Genomic DNA, 19,391 nt, shown 5'->3' with positions numbered 1-19,391 from the left:
AGTAGCCGATTCTCAGACCTACTGAATGTGCATCAAAATTAGGTGAAAATCGGTAAAGTCGTTTCGGAGGAGTACGGTAACTAACACTGTGACACGAGAATATTATATATAAGAAGATTATGCTATGATGTAAGTAAATATGTTTTTGTCTATTGAAATGATTGAACTTACTACATTATTACCCATATTACCCATTCCTTAAGATGTAAGAATACGTATATATAGAAATTATACGATCTTGCGTAAAAAAAACATGTGCCCGAAGCACGTGCGGTTACCGAGACGTTTGTAAACTCATTCTTATAATTAATATGTCACATTTATTAATTACTCATGTAATAAGCATTCTACAATCCCTCTCGACATGAGGTCCTCAACGTGTGCTACATACCACAAACAGATTATTGTTGAGACGAAGTGTACAAATCGTATACAAATTGTAGGTACATATTTATTGACTTGAGGTTACAACGTCGCTAAAGATTAGATGTAAAACTGGATTTCGTTTAGGATATGAGTCAAGTGGTATTTCCAATAGGTTACGTTGGTAAAACATATTAGCTTACTCGAAGTATCCAAATCTAACGGTATAGATTTTATGGCGAAAAATAAAACTAAGAGCCGCTTTTATTTCAAGGTTCAAAAGTTGGATCCGTACTCAGGTGGCGACCCCAACTAACAAAGTACCGCAGACCGCGTCCAATCGATCCGTCGCTAGCAATCGAGCTCGTTGGCTATGCCTTGAACTTGTGAACTTGTATCGTCTGGCAATGTGATACCGACAAAAATTCAGGTCGTGGCATTGATGTACAATTAATAGTAGCATTTAATTAAATGCATAGAACACGGAAAATTGTTAAGTATAATTAACAGCGCGGAAGGATAATACGAGACAAGGTGGCAAATTCCTTACAGGAAATCGATGCATAAAAGCGATGCATACGAGGGAAACAAATTAGTGCATTATGGTGTTTAATGTTATGTTTATATATGATCCCTAAATCTCATTTATAAGATCGCTTACGTGATATCATATTTAAAAACATGCTAAAAGTATCTACTGTACTATTTTATCCTAATTTTAGACGTGTATAAAAAGTATGATTTTTAACATGCACAATGCACATATAAATTGTATAGGATATTACAACATTCGGTTGCATTTAAGAGGTTTGTTTTATTTAGTGCCCGCCTCGTAAAATTTGTTACAGGCAAACGTTAAGCACGCCAGCGTAAGATCGATAGATTCTGTCTAGCTTATATTAAGCACTTCGGAATGTTTATAGTATTACCTAACACATTTTCTATTCAATACCTCGATAGCCCGATACATGTCATTCAATATTGTATGTATGTGACAATAAATGTGTTATATATTGTAAGGCTTCCTCATGTTAAAGATACCAAGGCGTTATGTTACGCTTCACGGTCGATGATTCGTCCCAACGGAATGACAAAGACACGTAGACGCATTTTCAATGAAATATTCATATGGGCATAAGATAAACCCGATAAAGTAGAAAAGATGTGATCCTCATATAATTTGTCAAGATGAGTCGTCGGATTTGTATAGAAGAACACATTGGATTGGATTGGAATGGATAGACAGGTATATCTCTCTCAGTGATGATGCAAATAGAAGCAATAGAGGAGACGATGAACTGTTGTGCTCCGGAAGGAGTTGTAATGGGGTCATGACATTTGGTAATGGGTCATTTAATCGATTTTAACGTTTTCAACCTGAACAGCTTTTGTTAGCTACTACCACTTCACATAGAAGCAGTAGCTCAACGCCTTAGACAAAAATAGCTATGACACTAGTATGTAGAAGATATTATCTTACATTCCTTATCTTGCACTCTTGATTTCTCTAACGTACGATAGAGACAAGAAAATACACTTATTAATTGGTCATGAAGATTGATGAAGGTCCATCAGTAAATCGACTTAAATATTATGGGACAATAACAAATGGCAAAATTAAAGAACTTTGGCTAGTTATAATTTTCAACTACTGATTCAAATTGAATGAAATTTCAAAATACCGTGTTTATACAATGCAGGCTTGGTTACTGAAAATTCAGGCTTGGAGTTTTATATATAACGAAGTTAAAATGGGTCAAAAATGGCCTGAATTGCTTCGAGAAAATAATGGTACGGCCGTGCCGCTTTTTTTTTTGGCTGGACTTGGCGATGGCACTGCCGTGCCTCCAGATTATAAACTATTGGGATAAAAATAAATTAATGATCAAAATGTTTTCATTAATAAGGTCAATACAAATAAAGATAGGACGACAAATATGAATGATTGCTAACATATGGCAAGGTACCAATAGTCTAATACCTAATTTGTCTTATTTTTAATTTGTTGTACCTAGGATACATTTTCTATGAGGTTGGTTTTCAGGTCACAACATCCGCACACATAAGCATCGCTTCGGGAAAGTGACGACAAGTAAATGGAACAATTTGTAACCGCAAAGACTCATAAAACTCAAAGGTACCATCTATAAGCGCATCATACGCCCACGAATATGTACCGAAGTGAACTGTGGTCAACAATAGCTACAGGATGGATCTATTAAAGTAAACGTGAAATTGTTACGACGGACGTATGGTGTCAGATGATTGGATCACGTACGTAAGGGTAATATGTGCAATGTGCATGTCATAACAGTTACAGTTCCTTTTTTTTAAATCTCATTTCATCATCATCTCAGTCAACTTCATTATAACTAACACTAGTGACATACAAATATATAACAATAATACTAAAATATTCAAACAGTTTCTCAAAACATTAGATTTTTCTATTTCGAAGAGAAGCATTGATGAAAACATATACGCGTTTAGCTTGTGTAGATGTTGGATCTGCCAGAATACTCTGAAAAGCACCAACAGTGTGACCTGAAAACCAACCTCATAGAAAATGTATCCTAGGTACAACAAATTAAAAATAAGACAAATTAGGTATTAGACTATTGGTACCTTGCCATATGTTAGCAATCATTCATATTTGTCGTCCTATCTTTATTTGTATTGACCTTATTAATGAAAACATTTTGATCATTAATTTATTTTTATCCCAATAGTTTATAATCTGGAGGCACGGCAGTGCCATCGCCAAGTCCAGCCAAAAAAAAAGCGGCACGGCCGTACCAGTATTTTCTCGAAGCAATTCAGGCCATTTTTGACCCATTTTAACTTTAACATTCACCCGTAAATTTTTCACCAATGCATCCCTTTTACTTTTATTTAGGCTACATTCCAATAATATATGTAGGACATCCTCTGGCTTATTACAATTTTTACAATTTGGTGACTGTATCTTTTTCATTAAATAACCAAAAACATTTAGCGGCATATGTCCAGCTCGGATACTTAAAGCTACAATAAGTAACCGTCTGCTTAATTTAACATTTATAAACCACGGTATACGAGGAGGCTCACTCTGCATTGTTCTATACTAGATTCCTTTTTCTGTAGACCTGCTATCGTAGCCGCTTAAGATGGCTGATACACAGCGGTAGAAGATTTAACTTTAGTACTTAGGTAAAGGTTTTTTGTGATGCGACGGCGACAGGCACCACCGCCGCTCATTTCTGCCTTATAATAGCATTTTTAAAATCTATTGTGTTCTGGTTTAAGGGAGACATACTAATCCAAGGCGTTCCAACTTTTGTCTCAACGTTATCAACGTATCTGCTATGTACTTTAGGTAACTGTCCGGTATTCTTGGAATTTATTACCAATACCCATAGTGACCAATTAATACGAAATGTAATTTTTAAGTTTTATAATACAATTACATAAGAAATTTATTAGTGACATACTCTCATATTCAAATTACTACAATAATGTTATATACATGCGTGGCTCTGGAATTTCCTGTGTTTACATAGTGTGTACAATTGCAATGAGAAATGGTTACGGAAGGATGTTTTACTTTTTTGTGATATTGGGGCCAACGAGCTTTTGTAATATTAGAGTAAACGAGCATACAGTCCCATTAATGGTAAGTGGCAACTAGCTCTTATGGACATCTGTAACCATCCCCAGATAAGATAAGTGTTCCACCTGAGGCCACAGATGTCTTCTTATTCCTAAGGATAAAGTAAAAGCTTCTCATAAACAAAGCGTTTGTTACTGTCTGTTTGGGTTCGGTATTGAGCATTATATACAAAGATACAGCCGCAAACGGATTTTCTTAAAAAAATACAGCTGTATACACGACATGCTACATAAAAATAGCATCGACTAATAAAAATAATCCGAACAAGGCGCTTGTAAATTAACAACATGTCAGCGTCCACGACTGACTGTCATCTACATCACTGAACGAGACCGTTCTCGGCATGCATAATGTAATGCACGCATTGCAAAAACGGTAACTACGTTAGGCATATTAGATATAGAAAATTGATCGACGGCCCTGCATAACGTCTCTACCAAACTAGCGACTTTTAGCGTCAGTGGTTCGCGTTTTGGCGATTGCGCCGATGCTGTATCATCACAAGCTGCATTTTCAGTCGCAGTAACGTTAACGCGCGTTTTAGCGACTGCATTCATGTTGCATCGCGTACGTTTGTTGCATGGAGTGTCCAAGCACCTGCGACGGGTGCTTAAAAATGTGCTGAGAGTAGCCTTCGACCGCTGTACTCGAAAATCGTTAATCGCCGATGCAAAAAACAGCTAGTCTGCTCGGGCCCTTACTGGAGTTAGAATAAGGCGATTAACATGAAGAAATATTGTTATGGCAACTAGAACACGCCAAGTTAGGCATTCCTTATTTATGTACATGTAGGTAGTACACAGTTTATAAATCAAATGTTGATGTATTAATAACCGACGTAGGACTTGATTTATGATTTATACTTAAAATATTCTCGTCTGAAAAAATGACAAAAGCGACACATGACCTTCTCGACTCGCTCATATGTTACGGAATGTAATGTCAGTGTTAACAAATTGTGAGACATTTGAAAAAGGCAACTTTAGTATTCATGTCTAAATTATACAAGATATTTGACTGTATTTGTAGTATGACTATATTTGTCTTGTTTATGTTGAAGAGATATTTAAACTTTAAACTGCTATATTCGTGTAAAATTATGTACGAATGTATTTGACATCAGTAACTTTCCAGTACATTTCATTATTGTATTTATCCGACTGCGGAAGGTAATGTTTTTCGTGTATGTATGTCTTTTTCTTGGGACGCCCTTCAGCCTAAACGGTTGACGAATGTTATAGGTATGAGATGCCGTTAGATTCATCTAAATTGTAGCGGTGGTAGTACTTGTGAACAGACGTGTTTTCTTTTTAGATAATTATCTAGTTATTTTTACTAGACTGTATTGCCAACAATCCTCGATTATTTATTAATATTTTACCGCTCTATCATTCCACCATTCCCCCAGACGCGTTTCCAAATAACTGACGAAAATTTGGACCGCAAAGCTAATCGTCCATTATCCTCGCCTTTACTTTATGATACAACAACGATTACCGCCTGTACAGATACAAAACACGTCATACCGTACAGCACGCGACTGTACTGCAACATAAACAATCAGCTTCGGAATCCGAATGACACAAGCACCTGAGCATTATTCTCAGAAAAGCCAAGGTTGCGAGGAGACTCGGTACAAAGAATTGAAATGGAGCATATTAGTCCTCTAGCTACACGAGAACATAAAGGTTACGGCATCACAATCGAGAGATTAATTGCTTGGCACTCGGTAGAAACAAAAAAATGTTGGGCGAAAATATTGGCTAAATATTTTAGAATCATTGTATCAGACAATGTAGTTGCAACACAAACGCAGAATCATTTCAAAGTTTCCGCTCATTATTATACAATTTTAATAAAACTGAATATTGCAGCAGGTTAAAAAAAAATATGTAAAAATATTTTTTCATATCATCACTAACATGTTAACATTACTACAACGTACTAAAACGACTAGTTTTAATACTTTAGTCTATCAAAGGAAACTAATAATTATTATATTCTATTGTGGTACTCATAACCAAGCGACATCTGTAAGCTTCTAGGAAAAATTCAGATTAAACATTATTACAGGACTGTTAGTATGTTTGTTATCATATCTGTATCTTATCAGGTAACTACCATTACCATCTATAACAATTAATGCAGCCCACTAGACTAATTAAGCCACCATATAATAATACTCACATAGATGTTTTAAACCTATAAAAAAATTAAAACGAAAATTATTATTGGTATAATACTGTAAAAATGTAATTCTCATTTTGCAAATCATCATTAAAATTATTTATGCATCATTGTGTAGCCTTATTGCAATCTATAATAACTAGTCATCAGTTTAACTGTAAATGTTTCATATTTACAATGTTTGCTATGCAGTGTTATTAGTTCTCATGTGGCCAAGGCATAAATATGGTTACACATGCAATACTTAGAAACTTTCTCCATGAAAAAGTCACACTTGATTGTGTAATTATTTATGTATTATATTCAGTGAAAGGTGACTCAGTTACACAATATGAAGGGCCTTTCTTCAAGCTAACATAAGTTATTTTATGTAACAGTAGTTGGAAACTTGAGTCATGCATAATTGGTGACTTCCAATGAAAATTAGTAACCAATTTGAAATAGAATAAAAATACTTGAGTCCTTACAAGGCTGACTTTATGCTGCTATACTTATGCCAAAGTTAAACCATAAAATATTGTAGGTACCTTCTTATTACTAGATAGTGTACCATTCAGCTGCAGTCAAAAAGTTACATAGAATAATAATTTTGAAACAAAAATTGTATTAATTAACATAATAACTTGAGTAGAATACAATAGAAATAATGATTATGATAAAAACATACAACATAAATCAGCTAATTTAAAACAACTTTATCATAATGTCCGCATTAGGTGGACTAAATTATCCTCAAAGATAATTTATATGATTACAATCTAGTCAGACGATTCATTATCAGTATGATGACATATTCGCTATGTCATACTTCATTTTAGCACTTGTTAGCACCTAGCTGTTTTAGTTTTAAGTTTGCTTGATAAGCCTCTATTATGCTGTTAAATCAATATAAATATGTTTCTTATATTTCTTTAAAACATAGCTGAGTCTTTTGGTAAGTGAACAGAGACCACTGCTATCCATGGATAATTGTAATCAACCCCAGATAAGGCTGGAATCCTATCTTAGTTTGCCCACAGATTCAATGCTTGACTAAGTTTAAAAAGGCTTATATAACTGTATCTCCATTGCCACATATTTTAAACTTGAACACAGAGGCATAGGTGTAGTAGTGGTGCCTCTAGTCTAATCACAAAGGATTTCCTATGTCTAGTATGTTATTTAGTCAAATTCTAAGATTGGGCATGCAGTCTAGACCCAAGTCTGATATAAAATTTAATCAACAAAAAGTTAATCAACAGATTCCACATTTTGACTGTCCCACAAAAATGTTTTTAACTCTCAAAAGAATATTGAAACATTTTTTGTCTTAACTATTTATATGTTACATGTAATAGACAATACTATCAGCTGTCCTCTTTACAATAATTATAATACAAATATTAATCTGACATAGAACATGGTAAGTGTATGTACAGGAAATTACATAATTATGCTGTTCTAGTTCCTTCTAGATCAAAATTTTATATACACATAATCTTATTTACATTGACTTTCAAATACATATTAAAAGTATAGTTTTCAGACCACCCATCCAACATATAATGTACCAACACCGAACCTAAATGGATAAAAGACATCATATAGGATACACATCAAATATACATACAATAAAAACTCTTTAGGATCCATCTGAAATTTGTAACTAGTTAATGCCCTTGATTATGGTTTAAAAGTACACTAAATATAATCAATACATATTTTTTTTATTGAATTCCTTTGACAATACTAGGTACTTACATTATGAGGTACATATCATATAAATTCTTTCCTAGCTGCCTCTGATTCCAAATAATAATATATCAGTCAATAGCACATAATATGTTGCTTTCCCTTAGAACCAAGCAGAATACACAATACAATTTTAGGCGGATATTAAAGAAATTGCTCATCCTACAAGTTTCATTACAGAGTTCTAATTGTATGTATAAATAATAGACAAATAGACACATGGAAAATTCAACTGACCTCACAAACAGGCGGTTAGAAGGCACTCGGGAGCACTTGTGTTATTGGCAGGCATCAACCGTCCTGTGGAAGACCACCAAATCAGACCGTTGCATCACCAGACAACCAGATTTAACCAAAATGATTCAGTGCAATTTTGAAAAAAATTTAGTGCATATAATCCGATGTCTAGTTATTACACAGTCAAGGATACTACACTTGGACACGAGCCAATGATATGTTGCAGCTGAAGCCACCAAGCGAACGAAACTGAAAATCATCAGTGCAGTTGTAGGCGATTCAACCTGTCGACGCAGTTAGTAAACAATGTGAATGGACGGCCAACATGCACAAATAGTTGCATAATATGCCGCATTAATCGTTAAAAGCGTGCAAGCATGATGTGCACCTAAAACTGAGGAAAGCGCATATCGGGTGACAATAAAACTCTACTTACGAAAGATGTACCTCGAAGGGGCATTTCAGTCACTAACACAAACTCCGCACAGTATTAGCATAAACGAATGTTTTATACGTAAAATAACACCACTCGTGTTCACTGCACTTCACTATTTCTCAACAACTTCTTCAGCCTGCTCTCGGCGAACAAAAATTGACACTGACAGCGCAGCGATGCCTATTCTAGAACAATCACATTTCCACTCCGTTTCACGATAGGTTAAAAAGTTAAGTGAATAAATAGAGTGATACTCTTTAGACATTGTTTTCATCAATAATTTTAATAAAATGTTTATTTTTTTCCAAATAATTCCTGAATTATAAAAATAATTATAAAGAAATAATAAAAGTACTCATAGACAAAAGACTATAAAAAGTTATAGACGAGATATTATTTGCGTTAAAGACATAGTACACGATGAAAGCACTTTAATAATATGTAGTATTAAATATATTATATTATTACGCGATATTTTAAAAAATGAAGCGCTTTCATTGGAATATAATGTAAATACACGGAAAACAAATTTTAAATAGTTTAAAACCTTCAATTCTTAAGTACTATTCATATTTTCAACATAGCTGAGAAATAAAAATAGGAATTTCATTTATAAATTACATATATCAATGTATATAAGTATAAGATAATCTGGTAATACGTAAAGTTTGGTTGTCAGTCTCTCATTTCGGCAAATCGCTTGTTTTATGTTGCATTTTCAAAGTTTCGACCATCCTTAATGACAACCCAATGTCAAAATTGTCAAAGATAAGATAATCACTTGCCAAATTTGTCATTTGAGTTTGAGTCGTAGGTTGTAGGTAATTCGTTTGTGAATTTTTAATTTTGGTAGGTAATTGTAGCGATAAATCCATTTTCCGTGCGTGATTTCGTTTGGCGCCCGATCATGTGGTTTACATAATGATAGGACCTCAGTTGGAGCCGGAAATTCGTTTCAAAACTCCGTGAAGTACTTGTGATATGTTGTAAAATATTTACAAAAAACATCATGAATTATAACATCACTTTAGAGCATGCGACTGTGCAAAACAAACTTAGACTTCTTTTCCAGAAGATTGCACAGCCTAATTATGTTATGGACAGTTATTATGTGGATAATTTTTTCAACAAAATAAGTTGCTCCGATCCTGGTGAGTTTATAATCATTTAACCTCTTAGTCTTAACCTTTTGATTAGAAATTAATTAAATTTTATTGCAGATTAATACTATAAACAGCAATGGTTTGATTATTCAGTTTGAATTGCAGGCTTGCACCTCTGATATGTTGAAATTATGTTTTTATTAGGGTTTAATACTTGTTTTTCCAATGTTTTTAAAGGAGTGTAAAATCGCACTTGAACAGTGTTGAACTATGGGCTAATTTCTCTTATATTGAGGAGAAACTCATGCCATCAATGGGACATTATCAGGTTGACTGCTCCAATGACTAGCATAAACTTTATTCATATAACTTATGAGTTCTCGTACTGGTTTGAATACAGAATAGTGATATGTAATGCTTCTCGTTGCTAGAATAGAACAGCACTTTGAAACACAGATGCGTTATTGTTTGAATGTTGTGGTAATGTTAACTTATAAAAGGTATTTAAATTTAGCCCTCAGGGGTAGCAATTCATCCATAGCCGACTGAGGCAGAATCTGAGGGTAGGTCTGCAATGTTATTTAGAATTGAATAAAATGGGCCAGTGACTATGTCCCGTCAGTTCAACTGAATGTATATGTGCTATTTTAATTTTACAAAGTAAATATCAACTAAATGTTAGTGACTTATAAATGATTGCACATTTAAATAAGTTGCATTACTTTTTATAAAAGGTTTTCATATTACTTTAGAAACAATTTTTTGACAAAATATTTCATAATAAAGTAATTTAATTGCCAACCACTATCACTGTTAATAAAATTTACCCAATAATATGTTGTATTGATTTTGTTGAATACCATATGTAATAGCATTCTCTTCGGGGCTTGAAACACCTCAAAAATTATAAATCCCGATGATCCTGATAACGGAAATGGAACAAAATGATTAAAACTGGGTATTGTCATTGGTACTTGATAATTATTCGAAATTTTGAATGAACCTCACCATTCAAAGTGGGTTAAAAATCCAACTTAAAGATTCCGTTACATACATATATACAAATCAAGCTAATAAGAACATAATAAAAACTAATATCATTCCGAGCAGATTGGAACTGCAACTAGTAACATTTAAAAAATTTGACTGAAAATTTTAAATTTGTTATTTGACATAGAAACAAGGTTTCCATAATATCTCTTAGAATACAATTCTGATGTGAACTGATGGGAGCCAAATTTCTGATAGTTTCTGTACTAATTTTTAATTATATTGCATCATATGTTGGTCATATGGCGTTGCCACACGCACGCACCAACCTGATGCGCGACGCACCCTTAACACGAGCATTGCGCACACTTAACACTATAGCAGACCATATCGACTTGTTCTGTTGCACACTTGGAGAGTTCACGAGGGTAGCCTTCCATGTAATTGAAAATTATTAATTAGTTTACTTGTATATATTATGTATATTGTATATTTTATGTAATTTGGACGTCAATTATTGTTATTTTTAAGCTACACTAACGCATTAGGATTTTTTTCCTGTAATGTTAGATGTAAGTTGTGAATAAATAAATAAATAAATAAATGTGTCCAAATATTTTACACTTAAATTATTTTCTATATTTTCTTAGCCTGTTAGAAGAACGCGGTATAATAAAAAAATATATACATTTATTTGTATACCCATTAATATTTCTGTTTCGCCTGTATAAGGTCTCTTCGAGGTATCTTTATCCTTTAAGATTTTTTAAAAGTTTATATCTGGACATGCCCCATTATAATTCAGTATTGTGACCAATGTCGATTGTTAAACTTCAACTCATTAAAAATCTGTCCGACATACCCCAACTAACCCTACTTATTATTATTTGTAGTAACAGTTATGTACATTTGGCCTTTATAATGCCTGTAATAAAATACTTATCAGACAATGACATGAAATATATTATTTCTCCAGTAACCAAATGACTCAGCAGGTTACTATTTAACTTGGGAAATTAATACTTATTAATAATACACCAGTGATTTGCAAAATTGTGGGTCCATGTGGCTACCTTATCAGCCGTCTATATAAAGTTTGCCAGTCAATCGATAAGGCAGTTTGTAAATACAGATGTGAGGTCTATACATATTTATATATATTTCGAACGGGTCAGGGTAAGATCGACACTTTTGAAGTTAGATAATAAAGAAAAATCGATAGGATATTTTATTTTATTGAACTACGATTTAGATGTTTTCGTATGACCTTAATATTGATATTGCGGTCTCTTTTTAAAATATGGAAGTAGTAGACGAACATGCAATCCGTATGACGGTTAATGGCTTTTGCCGCCCATGTACATCTATAATCAAGCACAGATAAGATTAGATTCCTAACTGAGTTCGGCCACAGATCCGTTGTTACCCCTGAGAAATAAACTGAAACATCTCGGAAAAGTATGTCTCCCTTAATACAGCCTTCAAACCAGAACACGGCAGCGCTTAACACTGCTGTTCGTTAAAAATAAGCGTGGTGGTAACGCCGTTGGAGTCGAACCACAACGGACCATCTTTATTCGTAGTTTTATGGTATTATATCCAATTAAAGTATTATTCAGATATCATTTTGGTTTTAAATTAGGGTTGATTAAACACATTCTCTGCCGCATTTTTACGGCGATTTTTTTACTACTATACCACTGCTTTCAACTTTCGTTACCACACGACTCGCACAATTTCCAAGATATTTTTAGACTATTAAAATATAATTACTCTTTAAATATTACCCATATTTATGATGTACCATTCATTATAAATATAAGTAAATAACGTGCAGAAGTACTGAATATTTGAGTTAGGACTACCAGCCAACTGTAAATCAAGATAAGAAATTATTGTTACAGGAATCAAAGTCTAGTTGAGTTGTTTCTCAAACAACGTTCTCAAACATAGCCTTTGTAGCGTTGTTTCATTGTTTAAAATGATGTCAAAAAGATATTCCAAGTTATAGAAACTTTATTAAATAATATTTTTTGATATTTTTTTCTTTCAGAGGTTTCGTATGTTGAATCATTGCCTATTTGGCCAGAACTGATTAACGAAGCAATAGTCAAATTAGACGAGTATCATGATTCAATCAAAGTGTTCCTCATACGGATGCTCGCCATGGTGTCTGAAGGAGAAGTCAATTTTTCGAGGATAATCTCAAAATCCAGTGACATAATTGTCCATGGGTTGAAGGAAATAAATTCTCCGACTATGAGCTCAAGTTTGAGGGTGGCTTACATGAATGTTGCTTTGGCCCTCGTCAATCACAACTCTGGAATAATTTGGTTGCTAGAAGCAGGTGTCTGGAAGGAAATATTATCGGTCTGCAATGAAAAGAGAACTGTGTTTGTTGTACGTCAAACATATAAATTTGCTGCTTCATTCCTTTGGAAACTAAACGATTTAGGCGATAGAACTAACATTAAAGAAATACTGTCTCACATTATGAATCCCTTAAGAGATTTCGAATTTATAAAAATGGATTCTATGAGCAGCGAAGAGGAGGACGAAATATGTAAAACAATCGAGCCAATGTTGCAAATACTGGTGTCTATTCTAAGCTGTGAGAATCGTATTAAGATGCCCAGTATAATTGTGGAGTTGGTCCTTTATGAATTTAAAATTTCGGCAAATTGCTACGTAATGTTAGACAGAATGAGAAGGGAGGATATCTGTTCCCTCGGTACGAAACTGATATTTTGGGCAACTATTGCCAAAATATTTCAGACGAAACCAATGTTGCCAAAAGTAAAATACGATAAGGAAGATTTTGTGGACGTGAGCGTGACTTACTTTAATATTATCCAATATTTAATCCAACGGAGATACCCTGGATTAGTTTTCGATTTTTGCAACTTGTGTAACTTGATATGGGGTAAACTTTGGCGAAATGTGGATACTTCGGTGTGCGAAGACCCTGGCAAAAATCTATGTATACAGAATCAGTTGCTCGTCATTTGTCTTGTCCCCTCGCTGGTATATGCGACACAGAGCAGCAAAAAGGCGAATAAGGACAATGAAGTCGTCAATGCATTTATTGTGAAGATGTTGAACTATACTTGTGAACACACAGCTAGAGCGGCGTACGCGTTACGAGATCTCATCCTGCAGTTGGACACCCAAACAGTTACGTTACAAAGTGTGAAGAAGCTGACGTGTCTGAAGAATAATGTGGGCAATGAACAAGCGAATTTGATGTTTCAAGCGTTATTCTACGTTCTCAAGGAGTATGATCCAATAGATGAGCATGACCAGATGAGTACGGAGGTGCCTGAAGACAATCAGGAGAAGGTGCTCGTGATGACGTACGTTTTAGACACTTTGCTGGCTCTAGTGAAGAACTTTAATATCAATTGGCAGGAGAGTTTCGAAGTACTAAGTCTGTACAGTGTCGTTTATAATATTTTGAGGAGACCGCATCTATCTAGTAAGGTTTGTTACTTTATCAAGTTTTACATTCCTACACTCAATTAAATTTTAATTTGATTGCTTCTAAATTATGAGTCGATTTTGGGAGGTAACTCCCGGTTGTAATGGTACATATGAAAATTTATTGACGTATGAGCAATCATATTGTATTGATTCTGAATAAGCTGAGGGCAGATTAGAAAAATAAAGTTACAAAAAATATTTGTTTCTATTACGCATCTTACGTTAACTGTCTTATGTCTTACAGGCAAACTAAATTTGACTGTTATTTGTCTCATTCTTAAACATCATTATTAAACATCATAATTCCCATTGCAGTTTGTAATGACAGCCTTAAACGTGATAACACTGACGGTGAAGAAGTTTCTGCCTCCGAACCTGTCCCTCCTGCTGGAGACGAAGCCAGGCTCCTGCATGCACGAGCTGGGCAAGCTCATCTACATGAAGATGCACGATTACAACTGGGAGGTGCGCGATTCGGCGTTGGAACTGCTGTTGGTCTGCACGGAGATATCTTATATCAGTAAGTATTATTTTAACCCCTCTATTACTCCCATATTTTTATACGATATTTCGTTACTCAATTACTCATTCTATTGAATGAGTAATTGAGTATGACCCGAGTAGTCCACCTGATTGTAAGGTTAGTACCGCCGATGAGCATTTGCAGTCGATCCCAAATAGGATTGATTATGTCTTCAATATATCTAGTTAGTCAGACATAGACGTAAATGTTGCTATCCGTGAAGAATACGTGCGAATGCCTCCTGTGTTTCTCTTGCCACACCTTTCAACCCAGAACACAATTGAGTTTGTTGTTTCTATTGCAATAGAAAATAATTCTAGCCTGAAAAAATTAAATATTACTTGTATTAAGTAAATTAATTTTGTACAGAAGTACCACAGAAATTTGTAGGTGTGTTATGTAGGTATAATATTTTTCGTCTTTCCCATACTCATATGTGTAGGTAACATATTTTTTGGGTATGGGAAAGACCCCTTCTTACATAGAAAGCTTATCAGCCTGCTATCAATTAAAGAAAAAAAGCTATGATCATACAAACAGCATTGCGTCATTACAAGTTACAAGGTAACACTTACGGACGACCGATATCAATTGTGAAACACGTTATCTCTGAGGCGCAGGCCAAGTAGAAAATATTCCTGTATGTAATTCTTATCGTAGCATATCGTACGAATATATTTAAAAAAATGTATACATAATAAATAGATAAATGTGGTTTCTACACTCAAAGACCCTCACTTGTATTTGCGTGTGTCGTGGATGCCATGATCACACAAAGATAAATACATAAACTTCTTAATCCAGGACAGATCTAAATTCGTCGTTCAGATATCTGTTTGGGCCGGGAATCCAACATGGAACAGGAATTTTTCGGTTTATCTATTGCATTGTCACTTATACTAACAAATACTGAAAAAATAGATAATTTGGTAGTAGCACCAAACCCTCCGTGCATGAGTTCGACTCATACTTGGTCTCGTAATCAGTATTAATTATTTGTCAACTGTTGCTATTATGTGTTCTCAAATTCAAGTGTTAGGAGACATTATTTGATGTAATATCTATATAATGTATCGATATAACTACTATCAATTTCAGTCGCTGGATGGCTGATATTCGGTGGCATTCTCGACGTTATCAGTTCTAAGGTTATTATGAAACTGTGATAATGTTGCAGCAAAATGCCGGCTTACAGTTAGGTTTGCATGACAACGGATATGTAGAATCGTACAAACTATTTTACGAACATATACATATAATTCGACAAACATTTTTTTAGAGAAACATTTTTTCTTTCTTTACGTTCAAAACGTAATTTTCCTCGTGATTAATGAATGTAAATATAAAAAAATGTAGATCACAGATTTGTTACGTACCTTTACCCCGACGTCATTGGGGCGAAGCTCTAGAAGGGAGAAGAATGACCTTGAAGAAATTAATAATATTTAGTTTTTAGCTTTGAATAGAAATATGTATCTCGAAGTACTAACATACAATATAAGAGGTGCAAAGTATTTTTGTTTAATATTAAATAAAACTCCTATTATATAGGAAATTAGTACCAGATGTTCATGGGCGTAGTAACCGACATAAATCAAAGGTGTTGTACTCGCTGTCTAGTATTTCTGTCGCAGGAAAATCTGAATGCCTTTGATACAATGTAAGTTTCTTTTCAACAGAGTTCCCACCGTTCCAAAAGCAAATAGCAGCGAACAGTCTGATAAACGTGGCGGCGACGATAGCGTTCAACGACCACGAGTTCTACGTGCGCGTGTCGGCGCTGAAGTGTCTGGCGGCCGCCACCAGGATGCACAACATATGGGAGCAACTGAAGCAGGAGTTTCCTAATATACTGGTGAGATTCAACAATTCATTATATTTAGAAGAGAATCTGATTGTTGTGTTAAAGATTACTTATGAGTACATCCTAATCACATCCAATCTCACGTGAGGGAGAATGGGGCCTCGGCAAGTTTCCCGACTCTATGCAACAAGGGGGAGGGAGGGGTCGAGACAAATCTCGGACACGGAGCGAATGTCGAAATATACTTTGCAAGCGATTAGCATCTGAACGTAACTTAGGCTTACCGTGCTGTACGTATTCTATAGAGATAACGCTACAAGAACGCCATTGATTAGTAGTACTAATCTATGAAAGCATGAATCTATGAAGCACGCTTGTATTTTGATTAAATCCTTAGATTGTGAGATTTTACAGTTATTTTTTGTCACAGTCAAATTTTAAAGTTTAGTTGTAGATTAAGCAATAACCATTTAAGACGATTTTTAATACACATATTGCTTAAGCTATTTAAATTTTATTTTATTTCACAGGACCTTCTCCTGCACACACTGTCAACTAACCAAGAAGGCATAGTGCGCAAAGAAGCCTGTACCGTGCTTTGTGAGATTTATCAGAACACAAAACTATCGTCAAATTTTAAGCGAACTCTCTACGAACACATGGTGACGGCTGCGCTGAACGACTTTCATTGGGAAGTCCAACTGACTTCCTTGAAGTTCTGGCGAATTATCATTCAATCGTTGCTAAACGACCAGGGAATGCTGGACGGGACCTTCCCACCAGTAACATTTTCAAGGGAAACCAGGAAAATCGTAACTCTCAACGAAAAAGAGATTCAGAGGAGATTAACAAGAATATTGGACGAGCTGTCGGCCATAGGGTGTTTGACTGTTTTGGTGAAACTGCTGCACGATGAAACAGAACTCGATATAATGGAGTGCGCGTTGTCGATATCTTACGAGCTGCTTGAAATCCTTAACACGTACAAGGTACCTGAAAACTTGAAACAGATCGAAGGGGAGCCGGCGACTGTCGATGAGCTCTTGTGCCAAATAAAACTGCCCCATCTTAACAGCGAGAACGTAGATCAAGCGTCAAGCTCGAATTCGACCTTAGTCGCTGACAATGTGATTGAGGGTATTCTAAACGCGGATGATATGAACCTACTAGCGCAGATATACGAAAGAAGAATGAACTTACAAAATGAAGAACAAGAAATGCCAACAATTAATCAAACCAGATTATTAAAGTTTGCGTCGCCTTACTTATTCGTCTCGTTTCTCAAAAGTAAAGACTTTGAGGCTGTGATCGAACAGAAAAAGAATTGGAAAGACGGAATAAAGAGCTTTACATCGCTTCTAGACGATGTTCTGGGATTATACGAAGTTAAAAATGATATTAATTCCTTAGATTGTTACTGAGATTGTTATAGACATAAGTGCATTGATATTGTCGTTTTAAATAAGTACATGATGTATTTGTTATGAGATTTGTCATTATATTTTTACTAAAGTACACACTGAGTTTGAATTTAATTAACGGACTTCAAAAAGGAGATGGTTATCAATTCGGCCGGTATCTTTTTTTTTTATGTAGTACACGAATTACTCTGCCGTTAGTGGACCGATTTTAATCATTCTTTTTTTATTGTATAGAGACGAGCTGGAAGTTGGTCCCATTTAAATATGGTTAGGATCCATCGATGGGTTCTGGAGAAAATGAGGGGAACTCCTCCACCCATGTAAATATAACAGCCATAACTTCGCCGTTTATGAACCTATTCGAATGCCTTTAATTTCGTGTGTGTACAATTGCTACAAGTTGGTCCCAGTAAAATATGATGAGGATCAGAGTGGGTTCTGGAGACAAAATATGTAACTCCTCAACCGATGGGTATAATTGTTTTGTTTCAAGATATTTGGTATGTAGGTTTTAATGTAATTGCAAAACCAGTTTATCATTGACTATTTAAGGGTCTGATAATGTGTCTGTGCTGTCTGTGCAGTTCTGTAATTGTCCTTATTATCTACAAGTTTTTAAAACGCTTTTATTAGCTTGGGTTGTATGTATGTATGTATGTATGTATGTACGTAACAGTAACGGAATCTTTGAACCCGATTTCGATCCACTTTGAACGTTCAGTTTACTTCAAAATTTTGAAAAATTATCAATAACCGTTGACAATACACGATTTTAATAATTTTGTACCGTTGTCCTTATCAACATCCTCAGGATTAACGATTTTCGAGGCGAGACAAAGCGCCTTAGGGAGAGTTCAGGCAAAGTTACTAGATTGATTTTTAGTATTGAAAAATAATAATGTTATTTCCCTATAACTCAAATGTACTGAAACATATCTATAATGCCATCTTGTAGAATGATTTTTAAGATTCCGTACTCAAAGGATAAAACGAAACCCTCCGCTGTCTGTTTGTGAGTCACAGGGCTTTATCTCTTAAGCCGTAATAATTAGATAGACACTTGTTTTTTTTATAGACAATGCATAATGATGGTCGCTAAAACAACAAATACCAAACATTTATAAAATAAATATAGTCCAAAAACGAAAAATCCCGCTTTTATGATAAAATCAACTAAAAAGTAGAAAATAATTTTCAATCTAAGAATCAATTAAGGCACAGTAAATTGTATAAATGTGAAAAAAGCGTGGGGTGCTTTTCGAAAATTGATAAGTGGAGCAGAGTTTTTGAACTATATTTATTTTTATGTGTAGAAAGCCTTATTAATTATGAGTATCTTTTTTTTGACAACAAAATTGAAAATGGTGTTAAGACCAATGAACCGCTGGTGCAATAGGATGATTTCATTTTGACATCTCCTGTAGACAACCATCGTCAAAAGCATTGAAATTGATACAAATATTAAAC

General features: G+C 34.7%; 2 protein-coding genes across 3 annotated transcripts in view; one reads left to right on the top strand and one right to left on the bottom strand.

Annotated features, from left to right (window-relative positions):
• Positions 1–8,781, bottom strand: part of stv (BAG domain-containing protein starvin) — a 34,717-nt gene extending 25,936 nt beyond the window's left edge. Inside the window, exons 1-2 of one of the 2 annotated variants that reach the window (XR_012102526.1) lie at positions 8,604–8,781; positions 8,168–8,230 (exon numbers count right to left, since the gene is read on the bottom strand). Coding sequence is in view for 1 of the 2 variants with exons in the window: in XM_073075589.1 (XP_072931690.1) it covers positions 8,604–8,627 (24 nt within the window). In the remaining variant the exon portion in view is untranslated. The remainder of the gene's footprint in view (positions 1–8,167; positions 8,231–8,603) is intronic. The other variant, XM_073075589.1, reaches the window with a different exon arrangement.
• Positions 8,782–9,383: 602 nt separating this feature from the next.
• On the top strand, positions 9,384–18,018 carry LOC140744111 (uncharacterized). The gene is made up of 5 exons (XM_073075585.1): positions 9,384–9,754; positions 12,750–14,176; positions 14,492–14,696; positions 16,379–16,554; positions 17,034–18,018. The coding sequence occupies exons 1-5, from the start codon at positions 9,613–9,615 to the stop codon at positions 17,922–17,924; spliced, it is 2,841 nt and encodes a 946-aa protein (XP_072931686.1). The 5' UTR covers positions 9,384–9,612; the 3' UTR covers positions 17,925–18,018.
• Positions 18,019–19,391: the final 1,373 nt, after the last annotated feature.

The sequence above is a fragment of the Epargyreus clarus genome, unplaced genomic scaffold, assembly GCF_041222505.1.
Source record: "Epargyreus clarus isolate Ecla_fem2 unplaced genomic scaffold, WU_Ecla_fem_2.2 ptg000008l, whole genome shotgun sequence".
Taxonomy (NCBI): Eukaryota; Metazoa; Arthropoda; class Insecta; order Lepidoptera; family Hesperiidae; genus Epargyreus; species Epargyreus clarus.
Note: the sequence above shows the minus strand (reverse complement) of the source record. Positions and strands in the feature narration are given on the sequence as shown.